This window comes from Agelaius phoeniceus, chromosome 15 (assembly GCF_051311805.1).
Source record: "Agelaius phoeniceus isolate bAgePho1 chromosome 15, bAgePho1.hap1, whole genome shotgun sequence".
Classification (NCBI taxonomy): Eukaryota; Metazoa; Chordata; class Aves; order Passeriformes; family Icteridae; genus Agelaius; species Agelaius phoeniceus.
Window position 1 is genome coordinate 15,154,291 of NC_135279.1, and position 18,623 is coordinate 15,172,913.

An 18,623-nucleotide genomic window follows, 5' to 3' on the forward strand; every position below is an offset into this window, starting at 1 on the left:
CAGACACACAGATGCTGTTGAACCGCAGCTTTAATACCCTGGGTGGCGTCTGCCTGCCAGAAACTTGGTACAAAGTTGGGAGGCATCCCCCTTTTGGGGAGCAGGTGAAGGTTCCCACATGCCCCAGTCCCTGGCTGCTCTGCAGAGACACTGGAAGGGGAAATGGGGCCTGAGGACAGCAGGGCTCCAGGCAGGGCCAGCCTGGAAAACTGTGGAGGTGGGAGAGGCCCAGGGAAGCAGCACCAGGAATGGCAGGGATCAAGCAGCATCCATGGGAGCTGAAACAGCACCAGTCCCATGCTGGGCTGGCAGGAGGTACTGCCAGGGCATTCCCAGGCCACTGAGGTGTGGGGAAGCAGCTTGAGGACAAGGGACACAGAGTCCCAGAATCATTTATGTGGGAAAAGACCTCTGGGATCATGGAGTCAAACCTGTAACCCAACATCACTCTGTCACCTAGACCATGGCTTTAAGTACCCAGTCCTGAAACACCTCCAGTGATGGTGACTGCACCACCTCACTGGGCAGCCCCTTCCAATGTTTCATCATCCCTTCTGTGAAGAAATCACCCCTAAGGTCCAACCTGAACCTCCCATGACACATCTTGAGACTATGAGACATGCACAAGGGGTTCAGGACCCCCCTAAGGCTGGGCATGCCTGATCCCATGGGAGCCCCATGGTACAGAGCCTGGCTGGACTGGAGCAGGGCAGTTTCCCTGTGGAAGCAAGGACAGGGTGCTCTCCCCCTCAGCATTCCTTGGGGGATCCTTGGTGCTGTGCACCAGGAATGATTCCAGCCCTGAGGAAGGGCTGGGGCTGCTCAGACACGTGGGAGGAAGGCAGTGATTATGTGACTCCATAGTACAGGTGCACAGCCAGGCCAATGCATGCCACGGCCACAAAGAAGAGGAGGGTGAGCTGCAGGTTGAAGAGGGCAACAGAGAGGAGAGCATTGACCAGGATGGAGCAGGAGATGATGAAGAGCCTGGTGATGTTGCTGCTGTGCTTCATCACCACGGACATGATGAGACCATTCAGAGCCTGGCTGAGCACGACCAGCAGCACCCACGGGGAGAAGCCCTCCAGGAACCCGCCCTCCATACCAGTCCACACGGAGCCCATCAGGTTGAGCAGCACCCCAAAGAAGTACAGGAAGATGTTCTGGAGGCCGAGGGGCAGCTCCTGGCTTTTCAGGATGGCTTCGGTGTAGACGGCAGAGAGGCCAGAGATGAGGCAGTACACGGAGAGCAGCAGCAGCCCCACGGGGGTGACGTGCAGGCGCGTCCCTGGGGGGTCCCCGTGTCCCCGCAGCCCCCCGCAGCTGTAGGTGACACCGGCAGCCAGCAGCAGCAGCAGGGCCAGCCAGCGGCGCAGGCCCAGGCGCCGCCGCAGCAGGAGGCTGTAGAGCAGCGCCGTGCTGACGATCTTCAGGTTACTGAGCACCTGGAAGGTGCTGGGGTCCATGAAGAGCTGCATGTGCACCACCAGGTTGTTGTTGGCAGCGTAGAGCAGGGCGGAGAGGGCGAAGGGCGCGGCGTGACGCCAGGACAGCGCCGCCGGCAGCGGCTCCCGCGGCCCCGGCAGCAGGGACAGCACCGACAGCAGCAGCTTGGTCAGCTCCACCAGCACCACCACAGACGTGGAACTGAAGGGGATGGCCCCGTCCACCTTGCACAGGGTCAGGAGGGGGGCGTGGGAGCCGTAGATGGCCACAGAGAGCAGCAGCATCAGTGCCCAGAGCCCCCTGTGGAGCAGCCTGTTGGCAGAGCCAGCAGCGTTCCCAAACATCCCCATCTCAGGTGAGAGCCAAGGAATGAGCTGCTGTCAGCAGAGAGGCCACACAGACTCTCACCCTGCAACACGGAAGAGACCAAATACCAAGAATTTAATGAGCCTGATTCAAGCAGGATGTTCCCTGCAACACTGGTGATGCAGCAGGTGAGCAGGGTGTTGTCTCTGGTTAGGAGGAGAACTACAAGCCTTCCTGAGAAGCCACACAAAGCACATTGCCAGGGCACACAGGTGAGTGGGCACAGCATTCCCTCAGTCCACAGGGACAGGTAAGGGGAAAAGGCAGCTGGCAGCCCCTCAGTGCTCTCAAGCTGCTGTGGGTTAGTGCAGTGATCACTGCTGCCATGATGCCCAACAAACACCCATCACCAGCCCCCTGATGTGTGGCAGTGGTGTGGTGAAAAACCCTTTTCCAGGGAAAAGAAGGGTGCAGGTTATGTGCCTCCCAGAGCCCTAGGGTGCTCTGTGCCTGCTACCTAAGGAGCACGGTTCCTGCAGTCCCTGCTGCCTCCGGGCTCCTCCTCGCTAGTCTCGACCTTTTTTCAGTGAATTCACATAGTCCCGAATCGTCTTCTCAACGTTGGGCACGGCATAGTTCTGGGCGGCGTAAATCCCGGTGCAGGTGCCGGCCACGAAGCCCAGGACGGCGGAGAAGCGGAGCTTGGCCACCAGGTATCCCGCCAGGAAACCTTTGAGAAAGGGCGATGCCAGCAGCGATCCGTCCTGAGGGGAGAGCGCAGTGAGGCACCGGGCGGGATCGGGGAGGGGGCGACACAGGACATGCCCGAGGGGTGAGCTGTGGGTTGTTTTTACCCTGGGATTTACTTTTCCCCCCACCAGTCCGTCTCAGAGGGGGCGGCGGGCCCGCCCTCAGCCCGCACGTTACCTGCCCCACGCCGGCCTGCACCTCGTCCTCCACCCTGCGCTGAAGGCTCTCCAGCTGCCCCTTCAGGAAGGCGAGGTCCTTCAGCTTAGGCAGCGAGTCCTGCGGGAAACACGGAGGTGATTGCCGCCCTCCGTCCCGCGGGAGGAACCGCAGCCTCCCCGCAGCCCCGGCGGCCCCTCAGCCCCGACCCTGCGCGCTCACCTTATCGTCCGCCATCTTGGCGCCGCCGCCGCCCGCCGCTGATTGGCTGGAGGGGAGGCACGTGACACATCCGCCGCTGATTGGTTGTTATGGGGGCAGCGACTCCTCCCGCGCGCCCCTTCCCTCCACGGAGGCGGCACCCGGCGCTGATTGGTCGGAGCGGGGTCACGTGGCAGCCCCCTGCTCCCTCACGCCGCCTGGCCGGCGCCATCTTGGGGGGGCGGTGTTGGCTCTTGAGGCGCGGCCCGGCCTCGGCGCGGTACTGGCCCCACACCGGCCCCGCCAGGCACCGGCACCTCCGGGCCAGGCTGACAGGGCTCATGGCCGCCCCTCAGCGCCGCCAGGGCTTCCAGGACCCAGCCACCGTGTCGCTCCTGGGGGCAGCATGGATGAGGGTCCTAAGTTCTGCAGTTTCCCTGGGCTGTTCCTCTGTGAGGAGTCTGGTCCAGTCCCAGGCTTGGCCAGTGGTTTATGTCTAAAGCTCTGCAACTGAGCCTTTATATGACTTTATCCTTCAGGATTAAAGAGGGCAACACAAAAATATTTATACAAATAAAATATTTAAATTAATGATTGTAAGGATTGCACTAAAAAATCTTATTCAGAATTCTTTGCAGTGTAGGTAGCTCTAGCTACTAGAGGAGTGCAATATTTTTGAAGCAATATTGATAGTAAATTATATTTAGGTAGTAAAGTGATTACTGAACAGACATTGATGCTTTTCACCAATCTCAGTGCCTGTGGGAGTCCCTCTGATGGGCACTCCTCAGCTCCAGGGAGGAATTTCCACATACCCTCCCAGAAATAACAGAATAAGGAAAGAACAAAAATGACTTTGGAATTCTTTTCCAACCCAGACGATTCTGTGATCATCCAGTCCAACCAACAACACAGCCCTCCCAAATCCATAAAATCATTAAAAAGCTGCCGGCTCCCATGAACCACACCCAGAGGTGTTTGGAGCACTTCAGGATCAGTGACTCCAGCACGGCCTGGGCACCCTGTCACCCTGCTCCACCACCTTTCAGTGAAGAACTTCTCAATATCCAGTCCCTGGCACCCTGGCACAGTGCTCAACTGTCACTATAGGACATGAAACAGCACGAGTGCACACAGCGCTGCTCTCAAGGTGAAGAAAAGGGAAGTTTATTTTCTGACTCCAACATTTATAGTTTTCCAAAAGTGACAGTGGATTGGAGGGTGACAGTGCCACCTCTCCAATGACACTGGACAAACCAACAGTCCATCAAATTTCTCCTCCTCCGTAAAAGAATTCAAAACAATAAGTTATTTACAGGAAGTGTATGAGAAAGCTCATTACAAGAATGTAAACATCAGAAGGCTTAGAAAATCTTAAAAAATCAGGGTGACACTCGACCCTCTCAGTGAAGAACTTCTCCTCAAATGTCCAGTCCCTGGCACAGTGCTCGACCCTTTCAGTGAAGAACTTCTGCTCAATATGCAGTCCCTGACACAACCTGGGGCTGTTGCACCTCTGGTGTGAGCCCAGAGCCCCACAGAGCTGTGCTGGGGCCACGCTCCAGCTGACACAGCTGCTGAAGGTATGAGCGAAACCTCGGCTGCAGCACTTCCAGCTTGGAAAACAGGCCCTGCAGAACCACAGGCACGACTGAGCAACTGTGGGGAATGTTGGTTTCGGGGGCTTGGCACAATTTAATTAAAGCCTGTGGTGCTGGGGGTTATGTGTGTGATACTCTCGTGGGTGCTACACCAGCACGGAGGCAGCTCCGTGAAGCCTTCTGGGCTGTGAGGCTGCTGCTCTCCAAGTTAATTTAGATACATTCCCAGTGTATGTTACACTGCTCCCCCTGAGCGCTGGGAAAAGGAAAGGAAAGGGACTTGGGAGGCAGTGGCAGGTGCAGCCCAAAGAAGAAGCATTAATATTGTTATTAATATTAATAGCCACTTTAAATCCAACCATTGCTGAAGGCTGAGCTGCTGTTTCCTTGCTTTGCAGGATTCCTGCAAACTGTACCCAGAGGCAGGTGTGGATTTCGTGAACCTGACATTTTCCTCGGCCACTTCAAACCAGCTGCTTTTCAAGCAGGATTTTTACTTCATGAAAGGATAAAATAAAATAAAATAAAATAAAATAAAATAAAATAAAATAAAATAAAATAAAATAAAATAAAATAAAATAAAATCTATATGAGTGAGTGCAAGGGCCTTTCTTGGAACACAGTCACAATACTTGAAAAATGCCACTTAGTGCAAGGCTGACTTAGAAAATTTGGGTGTTGGTAAAAAACATGTGAGGGCAGCAGAGTCCTGTGATCAGTCACTGCTGTCACCTCCAGAGAGGTGATCCCATAGCCAGCCTCACCAGCTGCAGGACAACATGGCAGAGAAGAGGTTTATATTGGCTGCTGAGAAGGAATTGTTCCCTGTGAGGGTGGTGAGGCCCTGGCACAGGGTGCCCAGAGAAGCTGTGGCTGCCCCTGCATCCCTGGAAGTGTCCCAGGCCAGGTTGGATGGGGCTTGGAGCAGCCTGGGATGGTGGAAGGTGTCCTTGCCATGGCAGGGGTGGAATGAAATGATCCCTTCCAACCCAACCCATTCTGGGATCCTTTGAAAATGAGTTTTTCTGGGTGGTGGTGGGAGCTGAGCACCTGCCCTCAGAGGGTCTGTGAGGGAGCTCAGCTCTCAGCACCCCCAGGTCACACACTAAGGCTCTGTGCTGTGTGGAGCAGCACGGATGGGTCACTGCTGCTGGCTCCTGGGATTTCTGCTGGGAAACCAGCTGGGATGTGAGGGAGGGCTGGGAGAAGCCCTGTCCCTGCTGTGTCTAAGCTGAGCCTGGCCCCAGCCCTGGCTGGAGGGAGGATGCAGCCATTCTGTGCCTTGCTCAGCAGGATCCTGGCTGTGAACCTCCCTCCCTGCTGCACCTGGGACCTGCTGGACTGTGGTGGCCCCTGGAGCCACTCAGCTCCCCTTGCTGCTCCCCATGGACCAGGATGGGTCTGCCTCCAAGCTGAGAGCCCTGAGTCTGAGTCAGACCTGCTGTGGGATGCTGTGATTAGCACTAAAACTGAGCTATTTGTGCTGTTGGAGAGCTCAAGGGGAAACTGGTTATCCTGTGTTTGCCAGCTTAGCAGCAAGCTGCCACTTCTGAGGTTTGATTTTCCTGCCTCTGATCCAGCCCTGCCTCCAGTTCCTGCTGCCAGCAAAGGCTTTCACCTTGGCCCTGGCTGTGCCCTTGAGCTGAGCCTTTGGCTGGCAGCACGGCTGCTGCTGGAACAAGGTTGTGCTGTCAGATTTCCTCTGGGCTTGTGCCTGCCTTTCAACCTGTCCCCTTCTAATATGGCCTGAGCTTATCAGCATCTCCAGCCCAGCCTGGCTGCAGTGATGGGCGAGATAAGAAGCTTCCATGTGAGGAGGGAGCAGGGCATCAAGGAGCACACGGAGCTGTGCCCCACAAGGAGGGGTTTGAAGGTGTGAACCCTGGGGGGCTGCAGTGGCTTTGCTGCTCACTCAGCTGCTGCTGGCTGTTCCCATGTTGTGAGCTCGACCCTGACACATTTCCCTTGCATCTCAGCAGGTGCCCACAGCATTTGCTCTGTGCCCTTGGGAACACTGCTCAGGTGACCAGGACCCATGTCCTGCCCACACCCCAGGGCCAGACCCCCAGTCAGCTCCTTGCCCTCTACCAGGTCCCTCACCTGCTGTCTTCCCACTCCAGTCAGTCCAGCACCAGGCACTTGGCACATCCTGGAGGCCTCAGCAAAGATTTCTGATACCTCTGCAAACCAGCTGCCTCTGTGCCGTGGCCTTTGCTGTCCCAACCCTCCCTTCACAGCCCTTTCATCTGTCGTTTTTGCCATTTTTGCACAGATGCAGTACCCAGAGATTAGGCTGCAGATTAAGGTTTTACTGCATCCTGAAATGGGCTCCAATTCCCAGTCCCAGCAGGACCAACATGCAGCTCTCCTGAAAGCTCACTGGGCTGGAGCTGGGGAGAGATCTCCCACCATGTTCTCCCTCATGCATGAAAGGTGGAGTCCTACATATACAGCCCAGGTGAGGCACCTGGAATTCTGTGTTAAGTTCTGGGCCCCTCTCAACAAGAAAGACCTTGAGGGGCTGCAGCATGTCCAGAGAATGGAGCTGGGAAAAGATCTGGAGCACAAGATGAGGAGCAGCTGGGGGGCAGCTCAGCCTGGAGAAAAGGAGGCTCAGGTAGCACCATTTCCCTCTCTACAACTCCTTAACAGCCAGGTGGGGCTCTGCTCCCAGAAAACAAGGCACAGCACCAGAGGAAAAGGCCTCAAACTGCCCCAGGGGAGGTTCAGTTTGCACATCAGGAAGAATTTATTCACTGAAAATGTTGTCAGGCGTTGGAATGGGCTGTGCAGGACAGTCACTGTCCCCTGGAAATACTAAAAAACACATGGATGTGGCACCTGGGGACATGGGTTAGTGGTGGCCTTGGCAGTGCTGGGTTAATGGCTGGATTTGATGACCTTAGAGGGCCTTTCCAGCCTTGGTGATTCCAGAATTCTGTGATTCTAAAGGAGCTGGGCAGCCCAGGGCAGGAGCAAGGCTGTTGTGTCAGCTCCAGCCTGTGTCTGCCCAGCATCTCCCCATCCTGGGTGAGCCTGCTCTGCCACCAACACTTTTGGTCAGGCTGGAGGCTCCCCTGCAAGTCCTGCACAGGCTCCCTGTGCCTGCAGAACTGCCCCATCAGTCTGGCCACGGGGGCTGGCTGTGTTTGTCCCAGCACACACAGGCACACTTGTGGCTGGCATTTCCAAAGCCCCATCCAACACCACAGAATCATGGAATATCCTGGGCTGGAAGGGACCCACAAGGATCATCCAGGCCATCTCCTGGCCCTGCAAAGACACCCCACAATCCCACCCTGTCCCTGACAGCATCACCCAGTGCTCCTGGAGCTCTGGCAGCATTAGAGCCATGACCATTCCCTGTTCAGTGCCCAACCACCATCTGAGGGACAAACCTTTTCCCATCCCACATGGGGCAGACTGCACATTGCGTCCAAAATTTAGGATACTGCAACTTGTCCCAGAGAGAAAAGTGCTTTATATGACACAAATTAAAGCAGATAAAAAAACAATACACCCACAGAAGAACATCAGAGCAGTACATAACAAAGAAAATGGGAAGCATGTCACAGGGCTGTGGGCTGAGTCAGCTGCTCCAGTAACCGTGGTGCACAGGAGGTTTGGATGGGAGCTGGGGGTTGCAGCCATGGGTAGCACGTGCTCCAGGAGGAAGGGGGCTGGGGAAGGGTGAGCCAAGCCCCCAGGGGCAGTGAGGGGCTGTGTCAGAAGCCATCAGTGCGCAGGGGCTGGGGCAGGTCTGACACACTGATTTGCAGGTTGAGCTCTGAGGAGTCCAGGGCCGTGGATGGGCTGGGTGGGTGGCTCTGTTCCAGCACAGCAATCTCCTCGTGGTGCTCCTGCCGCAAGTGCCACACGATCTCTCTGGACAAAAAGTGGGTCTCTGCTTCTTCTGGCTCTGCAACAGAAGAAAGACAAACCTTCCTTTGCTGGTTGTCCTGAGGCAGAGCTCTGGGCAGGGAGCAAAGTCTCTGTGAGATGCCCCCAAATATGCATTATTTCCTGCACAGGCAAAATACAGCTTTTACTTCCCACTTTGTGCCTGGCAGAGGGGAAAAGTTCAAACACAAAGTGAGGGGAGGAGTGTAAAATTATAGGCACTATGTGCTGGATTCCTGGTAGTGCTTGTGATGGGAACTGCCTTGCTGCATGGAAATGCTTCTCCCCATCAGGGAGAGTTTCCTCTGAAAAAAACAACTTTCATTAAAGCAAGATGCTGATTTCATCTGGTGGAGGTGAGGAGATGGGAGATGAAAAGATGATGGGAATGAGGAAAAGCCTCGCTCCCTCCCATCCCCTGTCGGCAGGAATGGCACCGAGCCAGCACAGCACACACTCATCCCTCTGCTGGGGAGGGCGTGACAGCCCCAGCAACTTCTTCCAGGAACACCAACAGTGAGGGGAGCGGCTGCTTGCCCTGGATCCTGCTGTTGTACTCAATGCTTGCAGCAGGCAGCTTGTCTCAGGTCCCCTTGGGGGCTTCAGCTGGGACAACCAGTGCTGCCACCACCTTCCCTGCTCCTCAGAGCCACAGCAAGAAGTCCTTAGAATTATGGAATCATGGGATACCCTGAGCTGGAAGAGATCCAGAAGGATGATCCAGTCCAACTCCTGGCCCTGCACAGACCCCATGTCCCAGAGCTTTGTTCAAACACTCCTGGAGCTCTGGCAGTCCTGGGGCTGGGACCATTCCCTGGGGAGCCTGGTCAGTGCCTGATTACCCTCTAGGAGAAGAACCTTTTCCTGATAGCCACACTGAATCCCCCTGGCACAGCTCCAGCTGTTCCCTCCTGTCCCTGGTCCCAGGGAGAAGAGATTGGAGCTGCCCCTCAGGAGGAGCTGCAGCCTCCAGTGAGGTCTCACCTCAGTGTCCTGTGCTCCAGCTGGACAGGCCAAGTGCCCTCAGCAGCTCCTCATGTGGCCCCTCTGGGCCCTTCACCACCCCCATGTCCCTCTTTTGGACACTCCCTAACAGCTTTAGATCTTTCTCATATCGTGGTGCCCAGACCTGCCCCAGGGCTCGAGGTGAGGCTGCCCCAGCCCAGAGCAGAGTGGGACAATGCCCTCCCTCACCCAGCCAGGGATGCCATGCTCAATGACATTCCTGCTTCATGGGGGAATCAGCCCCTCCCTTCCTCCCACGGCAGCAGGGGCCACCATGGCCCCCTGGCTGGGGACATCAGCCGAGCCCTGCACAGACACTGATCCAGGTCACTGTGCTCACAAGAGCACAGGACAGTCCTGGGCACCCCAGCCCCTTTCCCCTCACTCACCCTCGTAGGCAATGAGCCTATATGTATCTGCACACTCCTTGGAGCCTCTCAGGATCTCCTCCAAGGTCCTGTAGAAAAGCTTGGCCTGCTCCAGGCGCTCCTCCCGGCTGAAGGCAGCACACTCGTCCTGGGACATGGCATACAGGGTCTGCAGTGGGGTGGCATATTCCACAGCACAGTGCCAGAGCTGCAGGGGTGGGAGGACAAGACATGGGGACAGGAGGATTGGCAAAGGGCTGCTGGGAGAGCCTGGCACTGGGCACAGCACTCAGGACCTCTCAGCTCCTTGGCCTGCCTTGCACTGGGAACACTGGGACAGGGATACTCTACACAGTGCTCTCCTGTGTAGAGCAGGAAAAGAGCAGCTGGCCTGACAGGTCCAGGTGTCCCCTCTGCCAGGTGGGCTCAGGGAGCTGCCTTTGCCTATGGCAGGCAGCCACTGGCTTGTCAGTGCTCCCAAGAGCAGCCTGGAGGGTGATCTTCCCCATGGAATCTGGTCCCCTAGGGAGACATCCCTTCCCTGTGATCACACCCTCTTGGTGGCCTTCTGCTATACAAAGGAAAGTGGAGGGACAGCACCAGTCTTTGCTCTCTGTGACCAGTGACAGACCCAGGGAACGGCTGGAGCTGTGTCAGGGCAGGGTTAGGCTGGATTTCAGGAAAAGGTTTTTCCCCCAGAGGGTACAGGGGGGCACTGAACAGGGAATGGTCACAGCCCCCAGGCTGCCAGAGCTCCAGGAGCTCTTGGACAATGCTCCCAGGCACAGGGGGGGATTGTTGGGGTGTCTGTGCAGGCCCAGGCATTGGATTTGATAATCTTTGTGGGTCTCTTCCAACCCAGCATAATTTGTGATTCCATTATTCTAAGTCTGAGCATCCTAACAGAGAGCTGGAGGGCAGAGCATAAACACTGGAAAGGTGGAGACATATCTGGAAGGAGGCTGAGCAAAGAAACCCAGAGAAATCTGATAAAGCCATAAACATGCCAAGGAGGAGTGGTGTTCCCAGTAAGTCTTACACTGGGTAAACTGGAAAGTTTAATGGAGTGAATTAGAAGGAAGAGGGATGTGATCCCAGGTGAATGCAGAGAAGCAGGAAGTTCCCAGCCTTGGCAGGCAGTTACTGCCCTGCGGCAGGTGCCTTCCCTGGGCCCTGCTCACTGTGAGGGACTGGCCAGGAAGCTGAGGGGCAAATATTACTGGAGCTCCCAGGGAGCAGAGTGACTCAGCAGGAGCCTGGCAGAAGGAACACAGCATCAGGGTGTGCAGCACAGCAGGAAAAACCCGTGGCTGACTGTGCTTCCCCCAGGAGCAGGGCACTGAGGCTCGGCGTCCCTGCAGGCTGGGCTTCAAAAACTGCAGCTCAGAGCTCAGCCTCTGCCAAAGGGCAAAGCAGGGCACCCAGGTGAGGAGCAGAGCTCTGCCAATGCCTCCATGCACAGCACCAGGGTGTTCCCTCCTCCAGGGGGAAGGGACAGGGGCCAGTCTGCCCTGAGATGTGGGAGGAGATGGATGCAATGTGAGCTGGAGAGATTTAGGGCTCACCAGCCTAGAAAAGGGTGACTGGGGGAAAGGAGGGAGTCAAATAATGACTCACACAGACATCTTGGAGCACCTCTTCACCACACAAGGAAACATTCATCCTATGGGAAGTGATGCTCTGTAGCCCACATCTGCTTTTTTCTGCTCAGTTTTCTCCTGTTTTCTGGGCTTCACTCAGCTCCAGGAGGGGTTAAGCCCCACCATCCCTGCAGCTGAGCTGGGGGGAGGCAGCCAGCAGGAAGGGGTACAGGAATGGGATCTCTCCATCTCATGGAAGCCTGGGAGTATCTAAGAGGAGAGGTGACAGTCTCCTGTCCTTAGGGCCACTTCTGGGGCCAACAAAGCTTTTGGGATGATGCTCCCAATGCTGCTATCAGCATACCTGGTTTTCTTCATCTGTGATTGCATAGAGGCTGTGTTTGTAGACCCTCTTTTTGATGCCAGCTCGGGCCAGGGTGGTTTCAGTGAGGTCTGTCACATAATGGATCTTGCTATCAGCTTTCTCCAGGTCATCATAGATATCACAGCTCAGAGGGACCAAGATGTGGAGCTTCCAGGTCTTCCTGCACGCTGGCAGGTTGGGATTGGCTCTGCTGAATTCCTCCATGGACTTTTTCATCCCTGGTGGAAGAGAGAATCAGGCAGAGGTGCCTGGTGTGAGTACAGCTGCATTCTGCCTTGCTCCCCATTTCCCTGCTAACACTGTAAAAGTGGGAGGATTGTTATTAGGAGCTATTTCTATCTGTAGGCATGGGAATGCAGGGAAACAGCTACGTACGTGGCAGGACTATTTTTAGGTACCCAACATAAAAGGACCAGGCAAGCCCATGAGCAACGTTCTGCTTGGACCTCTCGGACATCTCAGACATCTCCACTGCTGAGGGCTTCTGTGGAGGGAAGGACACACAGACCAGGTGATGACAGCTGCCACCTGGGCCCTTCTGCAACAGTCAGTTCTCCACAGGATTGGAGAACTCCAAAGAGATCTGGAGAGTGAACAACCCCACCAGCCCCTTCCCCCACCATGCAGGGCAGAGCCCCCACAGCCCCCACAGAAGAGGAAGTGGGGCTGGAGTGAGCCAGGCATTTCCCTGGCTGCACCTTCCACTGGGATCCTGTGTCCCACTGCAACTTGTGCATCTGCCCTGTGCTTCCAGCATGGGAGAGGAGACAGCCCAGTGCCTGAGGGTGGGATTCCCAATGGCCTCTGCCAGCTCTGTGTGTGCATTTGGGTGGAGATGGGTGTGCTGTCCCACAGGCACCTGATAGAGGCACCTTCTGCAGCCTGTGTGACCCTTCCAGCACTGCTGGGGCACAGCAGAGCCCTCCCACTGCTGCAGAGGCACCTGGGGCTTGGCTCTGCTCCCACACCACACTGAGAATTGAGAACACACAGACTCTGCTTTTCCCTCAAGCACCAGCTTGACTGGCAGATGTAAGATACCCCTGTTTTTTGTGCCTTGCCATCCCCTGGGATGGTTGTGCTCATTAGGAGGCAGCCTTGCCCTCCTAATGCCAACACTCCTGGCAGCACAGGGCCAGGGAGATCAACTCTGCAGGGCTGAGCTGAGAGTGCTCCTCCTGCCAGGCTGACTCTGGATGGGCTGGACATGCAGAGGCCATGCAGAGCTGGCTACCTGCCCCCATGGCTGCTCAGGGCTGAAGGGTTCCCCAGGCAGCCAGCCAGGCTGGGGGTGTGGGAACCTTACCCGGAGCCCCAGAGCAAGGATGAGGAGCTGGCACAGACTGGCCAGGATGAGGTGGAGGCCAAGTTGCTGCCCATCACCAAAGAGAGCCACGTAGGCTGAGCCACAGACGAGCAGCATGGGCCCGTGCCAATGTGGGGGGAAGCAGGAGCTCAGGGCCCTCCAGAAGCTGCCGTGGTGCCTGGGTGGGAGGGGGAGACAGGAGTCAGGCTGGTGGCCACCTACCCACCCTCAGCAGCCATGGCTGGGGCTGCTCCCATCTCCTGGGGGCCACCAACCTTCAGAGCACTACAGAGTTGTGTGGGACCTTGCCCACCACACCCCAGTGCCCCCAGGCAGGAGAGGGTTTGGGTGTCTTGGAGCACCCGAGACTCAGAGGAAGCAGATGGAATGTCACCCTGGACAGCAAAGGGAGACAACAGCCCCCTGCCCTCCAGCACTGGGTGCTGGGGAAAGGCTGGAGGACAAGGGCAGTTCCCCAGGGAAAGGGCACAAGGAGAGGAGAGATCCATGGACAACTGGGAGAACTGGGCAGGTGGGAAAGGGAGCAAGGGATGAGAGGGACAGGAGGCTGACAGAGGGCAGCATGTGCTGCTGGGCACAGCACATCATTGCCACGGAGGGCACGTGTGGGCACAGAGACCAGGAGCAAACCCCACCACATCCCGAGGGTGCAATGCCCTGTCCAGGGTGGTCCCAGGAGCGCCGCAGGCAGGCAGCCAGCCCCCTGGCTCACCTGGAGTCCAGGTGGAAGATCTCCTCGGCCAGGTAGCAGGCGCCCTTGAGCAGCTCCCCGGTCTGCAGGGTGGCGAAGTGGAAGGCGAGGCTGCGGGCGGTGGGCACGAGGGGCTGCCCGGCCAGGAGCAGAGCCCCGGCACAGAGCCCCAGCAGCACGAACCCGGCGCGCTGCGCCCGCCCGCCGCGGGCCCGCGGGATCAGCGGGGCACAGCGCGGCCGCCGCGGCTCCCGGGCCATGTGCGGCGGCCAGGGGGTCAGCAGCAGCTTGTCCCCGGCTCCCAGAGCAGCAGCTCGTCCTCAGCAGCTGTGGGAGCGGATAAGAGCAGATCAGGGATGCGTGCGCCCAGCGCTCACTGAGCATCCCAAAGCGCGCAACTCTTTGGGGAGGCTGCCCTGCGCTTCCCGCCTCAGGGCTGTCCCCTGTGCCCAAAGGGGCTCGGCAGGACACAGCCTGGCTGGTCACCCCGCTCCCAGACGGTGCCAGCCCGCTCTGCTCCGCAGCCACTGCTCTGGCCGCACTCACCGGAGCAGTTTCCAGCCACCAGCCCCGGGATTCCTGCGCTGCGGCTCCCGAGCTCTGCGCTCCCGCCTGGGCAGCTGGGGCTCCTTCCAGAGGCTGCTGCGGACACACAGCCGGAGTCTCTGCCACGGACGGGCTTCTGGAGCGCGGGTGGAGCTGCACAGAAAAGCGCGCAGAAAAGTGAAAATGAAAGAAGCTCTGGCAGCAGCGGGCAGCCTGTAGAGTGCCAGAGCTCTCCCACACAGGGCATCCATGAGATATCTCAACCTGCAGGAATTCCAGGCACTGGTGGCCGTACCAAGTTTCGATATCCATGAGCTTGCACATCCTGGAAAGCCCCAAGGCTGCCAGGACGTGGTCTGAGGGGAACTGGAATGAGGAAGGAAACCAGAATTTATTGAGATCTCATCTTCAAGGGCAGATTTCAGATTGCATTGATTCAGCTCAGCAGATTGCCAGGGGCAAAACAGACTCAAGTTCTGTCTAGCAGAAGGTGACTCACAGAGTCCTGGATGCTCCCACCCCGCATATTTCCAGGAGATGCCAGGCTGGGAAGCAGTGCCCAGGAGTGCTGGCAACACAGCAGGGGCTTCCTGAGCCAGGCTCTTGGTGGCCAGTGAGGCCCTCAAGACTTCCAGTTCCTTGTTCCAAGCAGTGGAGAGGTATTTCCATCCTGGAAGAACATGGATTAGGGGACACATACACAAGCCCATAGCAGCAGGTGGGATGCACTCAAGGATGCTAAGGGAGATGGATGATGCCCTGGCAAGGTTCCTTTCTGATGTCTTTGGAATGTTGTAGCAATCAGGAGGTTCCTGGAGAGTGGGACAAAGAAATCTCACACCCAGCTTTGAGGAGGTGAACTACAGCCTGCTCAATGCTCTGACCCTGGAAAGTGATGGAACAAATCCTCCCAGAAATCCCTGCCAAACACCTGAAGGATGGGACAGGAACAGCCATCAGGGATTTGACATCACATCTGATGGGCCCAACTACCTGGAATGGCAAGAAAACTGGCTGTAGGGATGAGGGGAGAACTTTCACTTCAGCAAAGCCCTCAGCATGGTCACCCATGGCCTCTGTGGAGCCATAGTAGGTAGATACAGGCTGGGAAAGGGAGCAACTGTCCAGAACACACTCAGGGTCCCATTGCTTTCTGGCCAGGAATGCCCCTGGGTTCCAGGAGACCCTGACAGTCCCACAGACCCACATTGCCAGGGTCTCTGGAGGCTGTCACAGGCTTACAGCACAAGGACCTTGATTCAGACATGCCCACGGTTCACATTTAATGAAAATCATTAGAATTAAAGAATTATTTAGGTTGGAAGAGACCCTTGAGACCACCAAGTCCAACTATTTCCCCAGAACTGCCAAGTCCACCACTAACCCATGTCCCCAAGTCTTTTAAATCCCTCCAGGGATGGAGACTCCACCATTGCCCTGGGCAGCCTGGGCCAGTGCTTGACAGCCCTTTTGGGTGAAGAAATTTTCCCAGCATAAAGTTTCTCTAGTAGTGCTGGCTTGAGGCCATTTCTCTTTGTCCTGTCCTTTGTTCCCTGGGAGCAGAGCCCACCCCCACCTGGCTGCACCCTCCTGTCAGGGAGCTGTGGAGAGAGAAGGTCCCCCCTGAGTCCCCTTTTCTCCAGGCTGAGCCCCCCAAGCTCCCTCAGCTGCCTCTCCACAGACCTGTGCTCTGCCGCCCTTCTGTGGACACAGCTCCAGCTTCCTCAAACCCAGAGAGGGGGAGGAAGGGCTGGCAGGGAGCTGCTTGTTTGGGTGGTACCTTAGAAACCCCAGCAAACCATTTGGCCAATGTCCCAGCCCTGGGAGGGCCTGTGGGTACAGCCAACATGGTGTTTGCTCCATCAGCACAAAGGCTGGCTAAAGCATCAAGTGAACCTCTTCCTTCTCCAAAGCTTGTCCCATTCCAGCCAGGCTTCACTGACCTGCTCTGCTTGGCTCTTCAGTGTGGTGGATGGGCTGCCTGGCTCCCCAGCCACCTTCTTGCAGGTCCCCAAGCAGTTGGTGGCTCTCCTGCCCTCAAAGTCTGGCCTGGCTTTCAGTTCTACCCTCAGCACACCCACACCTGCAGTATTTCTGTCTCACTTCTGTTCAGAGCAGAGCTGTGGTTCCGGTCCAAGAGGTGAGTCTAAACTCCAGGAATGAGCTTTCAAAGAATTTTGGAACCATGAAATGGTTGGGGTTGAAATGGACCTTAAAGTTCATCTCATTCCCAACACGTGCCATGAGCAAGGACGACTTTCCATAGATCAGCTTGCTCCAAGCCCCATCCAACCTGGCCTTGGACACTTCCCGGGATGAGGCAGCCACAGCTTCTCTGGGCAGCCTGTGCCAGGGCCTCACCACCTTCACAGGGAAGAATTTCTTCCCAATATCCCATCCAACACTGATCTCTGACAGTAGGAAGTAATTTCCCCTTGTGCTGTCACTCCAGGCCCTTGTCCAAAGTCTCCACTTGGAGCCCATTCAGGCACTGACAGGGGCTCTGAGGTCTCCCTGGAGCCTTCTCTTCTCCAGGCTGAGCACTCCCAGCTCTCCCAGCCTGGCTCCAGAGCAGAGGGGCCCCAGCCCTCAAAACATCTCTGTGGCATCCTGTGGACACCTGGAACATGTGAGCTTGCTTGGGAACAGAGAGCCCAGTGCTGCCCAGTGCCTCTGCACAGCCAACAAGAAGTGTCAGGATTGAAACTGCCCCCATTGTCCTCCCTGGCCTTCCTCTGGCCAACAATTTGCTTTTCCACATCGTGTCTTGGTTGACATTCTCTCTGTCCCTGTTTGCTGTTATTCTTTCAAGTAGAGGGAACAAGAAGTCACAGATGATGCTGGAAGATTTTAGATGCACAAAAAACCCCACAAGGCACCTCTGTGGACCAGCACCATGGCACCCTCAACCAGGCTGGTGCTGACACCTGTGTGAGGTTGAGTGGGGCACAGAAATCAACTCTGTCCACAGCAATCCACACACACTGCAGGCCTTGCTGAGATCAGGAGAACCAAGGAGTCCTGGAATATCCTGGGCTGGAAGGGACCCACAAGGATCATCCAGTCCAACTCCTGGCCCTGCACAGACACCCCAACAATCCCATCCCATCCCTGAGAGCGTTGTCCAAACACTCCTGGAGCTCTGGCAGCCCTGGGGCTGGGACCATTCCCTGGGGAGCCTGGTCAGTGTTCCACCACCCTCTAGGGGAAGAACCTTTTCCTGATATCCACACTAAATCCCCCTAACACTGGTCCAGCCATTACCCTGAGTGCTGTCCCTGGTCTCAGGGAGCAGAGATTGGAGCTGCAGCCCCTGGGGAGGTCTGACCTCAGTGTCCTGTGCTCCAGCTGGACAGGCCAAGTGCCCTCAGCTGCTCCTGGGGACCCTTCACCATCCTCATGTCCCTCTTTGGATGCTGTTTCTCATATTGTGGTGCCCAGACCTGCCCCCAGTAGAGGCTGGATACCTGTGGCATGTCCCCAGCCAAAAGCCAGGCCAGGAGCAGGGTGTTCTCCCTGGCACCCCCTGGGTGAAGGGCTGTGAGCAGGCAGCAGCAGCAGTGTGACAGAGCTGGCTCTGCTGCAGGATGGGCACGGCAGCAGCACTTCCTTCCTTTAATTCCCTTGTTTTCCATTGTCTGGGGAAGCAGGTAGAGCTGCTGGCTTCATGCTGAGGGCAGGCTGCCCAGTGACAGCTTTCCCTGGGGATACCTGCAGGGATGGGGTTCCAGTGCCAGGCTGGTGTCAAAAGTGGCTTTGGTCCCTTGACTAAAAGTGCTGCAGTCGGTGTTTTTAGTGCTGCAGTTGCACCAGCAATGTCCCTCAGAGGTCCCGTGTGACAGGGCTGCTTTACTGACACAAAATAGCAAAAATAAAGTGCTCTGCAATATTCTGTGTGGCCTTGGGCTGTGTGAACCAGGCCAGACTTCCTGGTGCAGTGAGGAGCCACAGTGTGCTGCAGGAGATCTGGTAGCAGCAGAAGAAGCTTCTGAAGCTTCCTGGACCTCCTAAGCATCCATTGTTTCTCATTCAGTGAGCCAAGCACTTCCACAGAATCATGGAGTGTCCTGAATTGGAAGGGACCCACAAAGATGATCAAGCCCAGCTCCTGACAGCCCCAGGAATCCCACCCAGTGCCTGAGAGCATTGTCCAAATGCTCGTTGGACAACCTTCTTGTCCCAGCATTCAGCTGTGGGACAAAGGAGGGGGCAGCCAAGGGGGCCAGGGAGGATTTGGGAATTTCCCCCTTGGTCTCCAGATTCTGCAGGGCCCTGACCTTGGCTCACAGAACCCACATAGGGATGTGCAGCCTTTGCCTTCCCAGGGATGTGCAGCCTTTCCCAGGGATGTGCAGCCTTTG

At 56.7% G+C, this 18,623-nt stretch overlaps 3 protein-coding genes across 3 annotated transcripts; all 3 read right to left on the reverse strand.

The window, feature by feature from the left end:
* Window positions 1-12: 12 nt before the first annotated feature.
* SLC35A4 (solute carrier family 35 member A4) lies at window positions 13-1,796 on the reverse strand. Its single transcript, XM_054642858.2, has one exon. The coding sequence runs from the start codon at window positions 1,794-1,796 to the stop codon at window positions 849-851; it is 948 nt and encodes a 315-aa protein (XP_054498833.1). The 3' UTR covers window positions 13-848.
* Window positions 1,797-1,868: 72 nt separating this feature from the next.
* On the reverse strand, window positions 1,869-2,952 carry LOC129126709 (SLC35A4 upstream open reading frame protein). Its single transcript, XM_054642865.2, has 3 exons — window positions 2,881-2,952; window positions 2,680-2,778; window positions 1,869-2,516 (listed from the first exon to the last, which is right to left on the reverse strand). The coding sequence occupies exons 1-3, from the start codon at window positions 2,893-2,895 to the stop codon at window positions 2,319-2,321; spliced, it is 312 nt and encodes a 103-aa protein (XP_054498840.1). The 5' UTR covers window positions 2,896-2,952; the 3' UTR covers window positions 1,869-2,318.
* A 5,082-nt stretch (window positions 2,953-8,034) lies between these two features.
* On the reverse strand, window positions 8,035-14,510 carry STING1 (stimulator of interferon response cGAMP interactor 1). Its single transcript, XM_077186379.1, is given in 9 exon segments — window positions 8,035-8,379; window positions 9,755-9,941; window positions 11,678-11,916; window positions 12,074-12,182; window positions 13,005-13,182; window positions 13,738-13,992; window positions 13,994-14,043; window positions 14,263-14,397; window positions 14,399-14,510. Coding segments are annotated over 9 exon segments (1,458 nt in total). The 5' UTR covers window position 14,510; the 3' UTR covers window positions 8,035-8,185.
* Window positions 14,511-18,623: the final 4,113 nt, after the last annotated feature.